The sequence below is a fragment of the Hemiscyllium ocellatum genome, chromosome 7, assembly GCF_020745735.1.
Source record: "Hemiscyllium ocellatum isolate sHemOce1 chromosome 7, sHemOce1.pat.X.cur, whole genome shotgun sequence".
NCBI classification, from domain to species: Eukaryota; Metazoa; Chordata; class Chondrichthyes; order Orectolobiformes; family Hemiscylliidae; genus Hemiscyllium; species Hemiscyllium ocellatum.
The window spans coordinates 52,129,512-52,139,648 of record NC_083407.1 but is presented as its reverse complement, the minus strand read 5'-3'; the positions used below and the strand labels follow the sequence as shown (position 1 = coordinate 52,139,648).

The 10,137-nt window shown below is 39.6% G+C and overlaps 1 protein-coding gene across 2 annotated transcripts in view; it reads right to left on the bottom strand.

Annotated features, from left to right (window-relative positions):
* Window positions 1–3,364: 3,364 nt before the first annotated feature.
* Window positions 3,365–10,137, bottom strand: part of ifih1 (interferon induced with helicase C domain 1) — a 123,627-nt gene continuing 116,854 nt past the window's right edge. For both annotated transcript variants that reach the window (XM_060827189.1, XM_060827190.1), the window contains exons 14-16: window positions 8,491–8,681; window positions 4,745–4,838; window positions 3,365–4,655 (exon numbers count right to left, since the gene is read on the bottom strand). In XM_060827189.1, coding sequence (XP_060683172.1) covers window positions 4,479–4,655; window positions 4,745–4,838; window positions 8,491–8,681 — 462 coding nt within the window. In that variant the 3' untranslated portion in view covers window positions 3,365–4,478. The remainder of the gene's footprint in view (window positions 4,656–4,744; window positions 4,839–8,490; window positions 8,682–10,137) is intronic.

The following is a 10,137-nucleotide window of genomic DNA, read 5'->3' as shown; positions in this document are numbered from 1 at the left end:
CACCCCAGTCAGTTAGGGTGCTGTTGAGACATCAATGTGATGGGATGGGCCAATATTTCATGGAATGAGGCAAAGGGATGGAAATGAATGGAGAGCAATTAGTGGTGACACAGCAGTAGAAAAGGTAGTGAGGTGTTTCCAGTAAATGAGTAGTGGAGTGCAAAGGGTGAGTGCAGTGATTGTTCATTGACTGTTCTGAAGCAAATGCAGTTTTTGGTTCTTTCCTTTTACATAAGTGACTACTTTCAACTTTTAAAAGATTTCCAATACCTAATTAGTAAAGTTAGACCACATGTGATACAGGGTGATGTTGTCAATTGGATACAATATTGGCTTTATAGCAGGAGACAGAGAGTGGTGGTAGAGGGTTGTTTTTTTGGATTGGAGGCCTGTAACCAGCAGTATTCCACAGGGATTGGTACTGGGTCCACTTTTGACTCTCATTTATATAAACCATTTGGATGAGAATACATGGTTAGTAAGTTTGCAGATGACATAAAATTGGTGGTGTAGTGGACCGTGAAGGAGGTTATGTAAGATTGCAAAGACATCTTGATCAACTAGATCAATGAGCTGTGGAGCGGCAGTTGGAGTTTAATTTAGATAAATGTGAAGTTTTATATGTTGGTAATGTAAACAAGGACAAAGTGTATCCAATACCTAGGTAGTGTTGTAGAACAGCGAGAACTAGGAGTTTGGTTAGATAATTATTTGAAATTTGTGTCACAGTAGACAGGGTCGCTAAGAAGGTGTTCAGCATGCTTGCCTTCATTGCCTAGACCTTTGAGTATAGGAGTTGGGATATCGTGTTAAGGCTGTACAGGTGCCCTCTTCTGGAGTACAGTGTGCAGTTTGCCCTGTTTTAGGAAGGGTACTATTAAACTGGAGAGAGTTCAGAAAAGATTTACGTGGATATTGCCAGGAACGGAAGGTGTGAAATATAAAAATAGAATACAAAGGCTAGGCCTTTTTTCACTGGAGCGTAAGAGGTTGATGGATGACCTTATAAAGTTTTACAAAATCATGAGGGGTATAGATAGGGTGAATGCAAAGGTATTTTCCCTATGGTGGGGGAAAACTAGAGGACATATTTTTAAGATCAGAGGAGAAAGATTTAAAAAGGACATGAAAGACAACTTTTTTACATAGTTAGTTGGTCGTGTGTGGCATGAACTGCCACAGAAAGTGGTGGATGTAGGTATAGTTACAACAGTTGAAATACATTTTGGATAAGTACATGAATAGGAAAGGTTTTGGAGGGATATGAGCTTAGTGCAGGCAGGTAGTTTAGTTTCGGAACATGGTCAGCATGGACTGGTTGGACAGAAGGGTCCGTTTCTATTGCTGTATGACACTATAATGACTCTACATTGAACAATTAATAGATGATAGCCTCCACTAGGCATGAAGAGAAATAATTTCACTTCTTTAGTCAGGGTTCTAAGATGGGATAATGCTGGGTTGGGTTACTGTGCAGTTTGGTTCTTAATAGCAATTATGTACAAATATGTAATTTTCAGCTTTGCCACCTATGCGTCCTGAGAAGCATTTCTTTCTTTCTGATTCACCTCTACGATGTGAAGGGAAACTCCTGGCTGGTAATGCTTAAAAAAGCTTCAAAATAATGCTGGCACCGAGAATTCTGGGATGGCTTGGCAATGACAAGTACTTAGGCCTCTAATGCTTAGGAAGATAAGATAGGTCCTTCAACCGTGATGACCCGTCTCTTGGACTTCTGCCTCCATCCCTCCCCCTCCTTCCAAGAACATTTAGAGAGGTCCCTTGTCCTTACTTTCCACCAAATTAGTCTCACAGCCAAAGGATCATCCTCTGACATTTTCAACACCTCCAGTAGAATGCCACCTCCAAACACATCTTCTCTTCTTCACTGTCAGCATTCTACAGTGGTTGTTCCCTCGCTGATACCCTGATCGACCATTCCATCACTTGTATTGCTTCTTCAATTTCCCATGGCACCCTTCCCATGTATTTGCAGCAGGAGTAAAACGTGTCCAATCATCATCTCCCTCCTCACTATTCAAGGCTCCAAACACACCTTCCAGGTGAAGCAGTATTTCACTTGTACTTCTATCCATCTAGTCTGTTGTATTGGCTGCTCACATTGCAGTGTCCCTTACATTGGCAAGACTAAGTGCAGACTGGGTGACTATTTTGCAGTACACATCCATTCTGTCTGTAGGAATGACTCTGGCCTCCCAGTTGCCTACTATTTCAATAAATCTTCGTACACATGCACATGTATCTGGGTAAAAACAATGACTGCACATGCTGGAAACCAGATTCTGGATTACAGTGGTGCTGGAAAAGCACAGCAGTTCAGGTAGCATCCAAGGAGCAGGAAGATCGATGTTTCGGGCTGTCCCTGGCCCTGCTACAATGTTCCAATGAAGCAAAACATAAGTTTGAGGAACAATACTTTGTTTTCCTCTTAGGCTTTCTACAGCAACCTGAACTCAATGTTAGGTTCAATAATTTAAGAAACTGGCCGCATTATGTCTGCCCTCCTTTCGTAACCAGTAGTGGTTGGGATGCGGCCTTACAGTGCCAAAGACCCAGGTTCAATCCTCACCCTCAGATGACTATCTATGGGAAGTTTGCACGTTCTCCCTGCATCTGCGCGGGTTTCCTCTGGTGCTCCCGTTTCTTCCCACTGCCAAAGATGTGCAAGTTCGGTGGATTGGCCATGCTAAATGTGGGGTTATGGGGATAGGGAAGGGTGGATCTGGGTCTGGGTGTGATGTTCTTCAATGGGTCAGTGTGGACCTGATAGACTGAATGGCCTGCTTCCACACTGTAGTGATTCTATAATTCTATGCTTTCACTGACATTCTCTCCTCCACCCCCCACCCGCCCATTTCCCCAGGGGTGTGTCATATTTGTATCCTGTTTACTTTGAACATAGTAGCTTGTATAATTCTCTTCCTTTCACACTTTAAATTACGCTTGTTTATGTGTTTTTTTCTCCACTATTAATAACAATCCCACTGTCTTTTGCATTGAGCCCATGTATCATCAGTCCTCTTGCTCCTCCTTTGCTTCTGTCAAAATTATTTTTAAAAACAAACTATTTTCTGATATCTTTCAGTTCTTAAAAAAAAGTCATACCAGATTTGAAACATTAATCCTTTTTCTTTCTCCACAGACGCTGCCAGACCAGTCGAGTTTCTCCAGCATTTTCAGTGTCTTTTTGGTATAAATATTTGATATAAAATATTTGAATATAAATACCAAAAAAAAATTTGACTTCTGATGCTGGTTTAATCCTCACTGTTTCAGCATGTCATGAAAGTTTATTAAAAAGGCAGAAAAATAAACATTTGATAAAAAGATATCTTTATTGAGCACAAAACATTGCACTTTCCATCCTCATAAAAAGTGCATAAATATATCTGAGAAAGCAGTAAGATGAAAACATTGCTGATCATGTTCTTTCTGTCCCAAGCTTTCAATTCACGATAAACCTTTCTAATCCATAGTAGCCAAAAATCTCCTTCAGGAAGGTGAACACTTTATTTTCCTTTGCAATATAAATTATATCTCAGTAGAATGACTTAGAGGATCTGCAGATCTGTTGCAGATATCAACACTGAGAAGTGTTTCCATGCAGTGTTTATTTCTTCAGCACTACTCAGAAGATATATAATATGTTGGACAAGTATATCAACATTTCTGCCCAGAAATGTCCCAGCCACTGCAATGGATATAGAAAACAAACTCACTTGAAGCAGAATTTAGGCTCACTGCATGCAAAAGGTTAATACATTTTCAAGAATGGGTTGTCAAAAGGAAGCCAGCACCATTATTTATGGATCCTCAGCTCGCTTACTACCAAGAAATGTAAAGCTAAATGCCAAAAAATGTTTCGACTTCTGATGCCAGTTTAATCCTCATGTGATCCTACACCTTCTCTGTAGCCACTGTAGCCTCAAAATCAATTAAACTTGGCATCCTAATTCCAGTGTTCCCATCCTCCTAAAATATCAGTGCATTTTTTGCATGTCAGAATGTGGGCCATATTTTTGAGCATGATTAATCATCTCAAGTTCACATTTTCTGCTGTGATCTAATTAATGTTTAAATGAATCACCTATGTCTGTTTGAAAGTGTGTATGTGTTCCTATGCAGGCAATGCAAAATCATCACGATAGAGTTACCATGGTCGTGGTTGCACAAAAAAATGTAAAGGGTTGCACACCCTAAGCAAATTCCCCATGATTTTTGTTTTAAAAATGCTTGTCACTTCATTATTATAAAAAACGCAATTACAACAGGAAAAGTGTTATCGAAATCATTTGATGTTAAGCTGGTAGTAAATTAAAATTGCACAAATAAGAGTTCAACCACAGAACAATTTATAGGCATTCTGTAGTATGACTGTAATTTAACTGACTGATAATCAATGTTCAGCAAAATGAAGGTATATGGTAAGTTGAATTAAAATGGAAACTGCCAACACATTATCTGGGACTTTCAACATATCTGATGTAGTCGAAATTAGGCAGTTTGAAGGGAACTTCGCTCCATTTTTTATAAGTGTTTTTTTCAACGTTCTTCTCATCAATAACCACAACAAAATTTTTGATTGACAAGCATGGTAAGTCGACTCCACGATGGACCATCATTGTACCCCATGGCTTTAAAACAAAAAGAATACAGTTAGCTGTATGACAACTAATTAAATCGTAATTAAACAAGTTATACATTTGATTAAGTCTCATTTTACCTGGCCACAGTTCTTGCAGTAGATCTCTTGATTTGTTTGGTAATCCAGACATTTCTCTTGCAAAGCTTTATTTTCTCGTTGACCATATAAATTTCTACAAGGAAATGTTGATAATTAAAATTCAGGTTTAAGGTGAATTGAATTAAATATTTATGCCCCGAATTACTGGTTTAATCATTGTATTAAACATAATTACGATAATTCCTGTGACATATTATTTAGCAATTTTAAAAAAACTGTCTTTTATGAAATATTCAAAATCACCGACTCTAGAAACTTGGCACTTTAATTTCCCAAGTCAACATCAGCCTTAGCACCTGCATGTCTTTGTTAAAATCTACTTGTATTAAAGTTTGCAAAAAATATTTTTTTTTTGAAACCAAAATCTAAACATTCAATAGTTTCCATTATTTATTATTAAGTAAGGTATAAGATGAAACATTGATTATCAATTATATTGTTATCAGTGCCATTGAACCAAATTTAAAATGGTGCACGCAATCTCTGTAATATCACAATTTACCAGCACCCATAAAAATTGGAAATAAGGACAGAACATCCTGGAAAAACAATGGAGGTCAGTAAAAAAAGATTGAATATCTAAATGGTGTTATTACAATTTCCATAGAGACTATGACTTCGAGAAAAGTACTTTGAACTTGCAGACAATAGCTGAAAGGATGACTAAACAACATATATATTAGGGAACATATATTTTAAACCAAAGAACAAGAATACTCCCCTTCTTATTTTTATCACAAGGGAAAAAAAACTTGACAGATGTACACACCTTCCTTTAAGTAAACATTCAATTCACCCAGAATCACCCCAAAATAATTTTTGCCTTCTGAGAGTTAACCTATTTTTCAACTTGATAACATGTAACCCTTCTAAGGCAAGCTAGATGAATCTTCCAGACTCATTCAAAATCCTCATGAATTCGACCTTTCCAATCCAAGTGCATTCCAGCATGGTAAACCATAGAGACCTTCAGCCTGTAGCTGCTGTCTCCCTTTCTCTCTGGACCCTGACAGATTAACTAACCTGTCGATAACATACAGTAATATTTTAAGGAAGCCTGTAAGCCAGTTTTTAGAATAACTTCCATCGCATCCTTTCCCATTGTATTATAAATTCCATAATCCTTGAATGTAAGTATAAACTCTGATTAGGAGAAAGTGAGGACTGCAGATGCTGGAGATCAGAGTCGAGAGTGTGGTGCTGGAAGAGCACAGCAGATCAGCCAGCATCCGAGGACCAGGAGAATCAATGTTTCGGGCATAAACCCTTCATTAGTAATGAAGTTTGTGGGTAGAGAGGCTGAGAGATAACTGGGAGGGGGTTGAGGCTTGGAAGAAGGTAGCTGAGAGTGCAATAGGTAGATGAAGGTGGGGAAGAAGGTGATAGGTCACAGAGGAGGGTGGAGCAGAAGATGGGAAAGATGATGGGCAGATCAAGAGGGCAGTGCCAAATTGGAGGCTTGGCATTGGGATAAGGTGGGGGAGGGGAAATGAGGAAACTCATTAGGCCCATGTGGTTGCAGGGTCCCAAGACGGAAGATGAGATGTTCTTCCACCAGGCATCAGGTGGTTAGTGTTTGGTGATGGAGGAAGCCCCGGCCTGCATTCCTTGGCGGAGTGGGAGGGGGAGTTGAAGTGTTCAGCCACAGGGCGGTGGGGTTGGTTGGTATGGCTATCCCAGAGCTGTTCTCTGAAACGATCTGCAAGTTGGTGTTCTGTCTTCCTGATGTATAGGAGACCACATCGGGTGCAATAGATACTGTAGATGACATTTGTGGAGGTATAGGTAAATTTCTGTTGGATGTAGAAGGATCCTTTGGGGCCTTGGACAGATGTAAGAGGGGAGGTGTGGATGCAAGTTTTGCACTTCTTGTGGTGGCGGGGAAGATGCTAGGAGTAGGGTGAGGGCTGGTGGGGGCGTGGATCTGACAAGGGAGTCATGGAGGGAATGGTCTCTCTGAAATGTTGATAGGGTTGGGGAGGGAAATATATGTCTAGTAGTGTGGTCTGTTTGTAGGTGGCAAAATTGGCTGAGGATCTGTTTGTACATGGCAGAAGTGACAGAGGATCTGTTTACGATTAGCCATCCTTTAGAGCCCAACTCTAGGGTGGCACAGTACTTAGCACTGCTGCCTCACAGCAACAGAGACCTGGGTTTCATTCCATCCTTGGGTGACTGTGTAGTGCTTGTACATTCTCCCAGTATCTATGGAGTTTTCCTCTGGGTGCTCCAATTACCTCCCACAGTCGAAATATATGCAGGTGGATTAGCCATGCTAAATTGCCCAGTGTATCTAGGGATATGCAGGGCAGATGAATTAATCATGGGAAATGTAGGGTTACCGGGATAGTGTGTGGAGGTGTCTGAACGGGAGGGTTAATGTTGACTCAGTGGGCCAAATGGCTTAAGTCTGCACTGTATGGATTCTGTCCTATCAGGAATCCAATTGGCAGATTAAAGTACCCTTTTACAACCTGATATTTTTAACACTGGACTTGGAGAACTTCAGTTTGTCCACCAACATCCTATCGAAATGCAGTCTGACCACTGACATCCCATCTTTGGCATTGGCTGCAAGGATGTATACCTTACACCTTCTTTCCAGTAAAACAATCAAGGCCTTCCTTTAATCCTTAGCAACCAGGTCATCCATACCTATTGTCAGTGGACACACTTCATTTTCTCTTAAGTCACAAACGAAATAATCTTATAAGCATCATAACTGTAACAGTGTACCCTTAATCAGAAGTAACTTTGTCATAGCGTAATAGAGATGTATAGCACAGAAACAGAACCTTCAGTCCAACTCGTCCATGCTGACCAGATATCCTAAATTAATCTACTCCCATTTGCCAGCATTTGGCCATACCCTTCTAAACCCTTCCTGTTCATATACCAATCCAGATGCCTTTTAAATGTTATAAATGTACCAGCCTCCACCACTTCCTCTGGCAGCTGATTCCATACACATACCACTCTTTGCATGAAAAAGTTGTCCCTTAAGTTGCTCTTAAATCTTCCCCTCTTGCCTTAAACTATACCCTCTAGTTTTGGAATTCCCCACCTGAGGAAAAAAACCTTGGCTATTCATCCTATCTATGCCCCTCATGATTTTATAAACCTCTATAAAGATCACCCCTCCTTCTTCAATGCGCCAGGAAAACAGTCCCAGCATATTCAGCCTCTCCCCGTAGCTCAAACACTCTGGCAACATCCTTGTAAATCTTTTCTCTCAAGTTTAACAACATCTTTCCCATAGTAGGAAGACCAGAATTGAATGCAGTATTCCAAAAGTGGTCTAACCAATGCTTTGCATGACATCCCAACTTTTCATCGCAGTGCACTGACCAATAAAGGCTAATGTACCAAACGCTTTCTTCACTAATCTGTCTACCTGTTACTCCACTTTCAAGGAATTATGAACCTGCACCCCAAGGTCCCTTGGATCGGCAACACTTCCCAGGATTCCACCATTAAGTGTATAAGTCCTGCCCTGATTTGCCTTACCAAAATGAAACACCTCAGATTTATCTAACATCTGAGCAAAAGTACAAATACGAAAGCACTATTTTCTCTCTTTCCAAAGGCTGTTTGATCTTCATATTTCCACAAATTTACTTTTATTTCAGATATTAGCACATTTGAAAGCATGGAGTGAACAATAACAAAAATTGAAGATTTTATGCATTTCATGATAAATTTTCAGAAGTTTTAAGAAATCTTACTTGAACTCATCTGTGACATTGACATGATGCATGTTTTCGATGACTTGAATATCTTTTCCTGAACAAGCAAGCGTGCTGCAGGTATTACAGTGGAAGGTCACTTTGGAAGGATCACTTTTTATTATTTTTGCCAAATTCTTCCTCCTTTTCAATCTGTGTTCCATGATGTTCTGCCACTGCCTTTCTACTATCTGATCATCGGAAAAGCAAATGGCAATTATACAACTGTTAAACAATGCTCTATGTTACACTTAAAACCATAAGAGATAGGAGCAGAAGTAGTGCATTCTGCCTTTTGGTCTGCTGCATCATTCACTGAGATCATGACTGATCTTCAACTCCACTTTACTGCTTTTTCCATTTAATCCTTGATTCCCTAACTGATTAAAAATCAGCTTATATCAGCCTTGAATAGACATAACAACCCAGCCTTGAAAGCCCTTTGTGGTAATGAATTCCACCATCTTCTAAGAAAACATATTTGTCCTGAACTTCATCTTAAATGTGTGACCCCTTATTCTGAGATTATGCCTCTGGTCCAAGACTCTTTTACATGAGGAAACAACCTCTTTGCATTCACCCTATCGAATCTCCTAGGGATCATGTATGTTTCAATAAGGTCCCCCTCAATTTGCTATATTCCAATAAGAACAGGCCCAGCTGACCCAACCACTCCTCAAAAGACAATCCATCCAAACCAATGTCAGCCTAGTCAGCCATCTCGGGACTGCCTCCAATACCAATGTACCTTTTCTTAGATAAGGAACTTAAAGTTGGTCACAGTATTCCAGCTGTGGTCTGATTAGTGCCTTGTGTAGTTTTAGAAAAACCTCCCTCCTTACAAACTCCATTCGCTTTGAATTAAAGGCCAACATTTCATTTGCCTTCCATATTACCCACTGAATTTGCATGCTAGCTTTTGTAATTTATGCATGAAGATGCCAAACTCCCTCTATTCTGCAGCTTTTTATAATCTTTTGCCATTTAAATAATAATCCACTCCTTTTCTTTGCTAAAATGCATAACCTCACATTTCGCCACTTTATATTCCATCTGCCAAGCTTTTTGCCCACTTGCTTAACCTGTTGATTTCTCTCTGCATCATCATCTTCCATTCTGTCTCTGTGTCATCCACAAATTTGGCTGTGGTACACTTACTTTCTTTATCCAAGTCATTTGTTTTGTAAATAGTTGTAGCTCCAGCACCAATTCCTGTGGTACTCCATTAGTTACAAGTTGCCATCCCGAAAGTACCTCCCTTCTCCCAAATTTTTGTTTTCTGCTAGTTAGCTAGTATTTTACCTCAACATCATGGACTCTTGTCTTAATAAGCAATCTAATGTGAGGTACCTTATGAAATGCTTCTTAAAATTTGATTTATATACCATTACAGTATAAAATTTACACCTCTTAAATTGCTGTTAAGTTATTGTTGATTAAATAAAATTTTAGTTACAATCCCAAATCGCGTTTGATCAGCTAAATCTCCAATTTATTTGAATTTCAGAGAATTTAAGCACATTAGAACACTTCTTAATTTTCCTGGGCAGTGTGGTTTCATCTTGATGGAAAAGACTAGTCATTCAATGCATTTTGGAATCGACCCTGTTTACAAATTATACATCAGCTATTTCAGGGCCATCATGT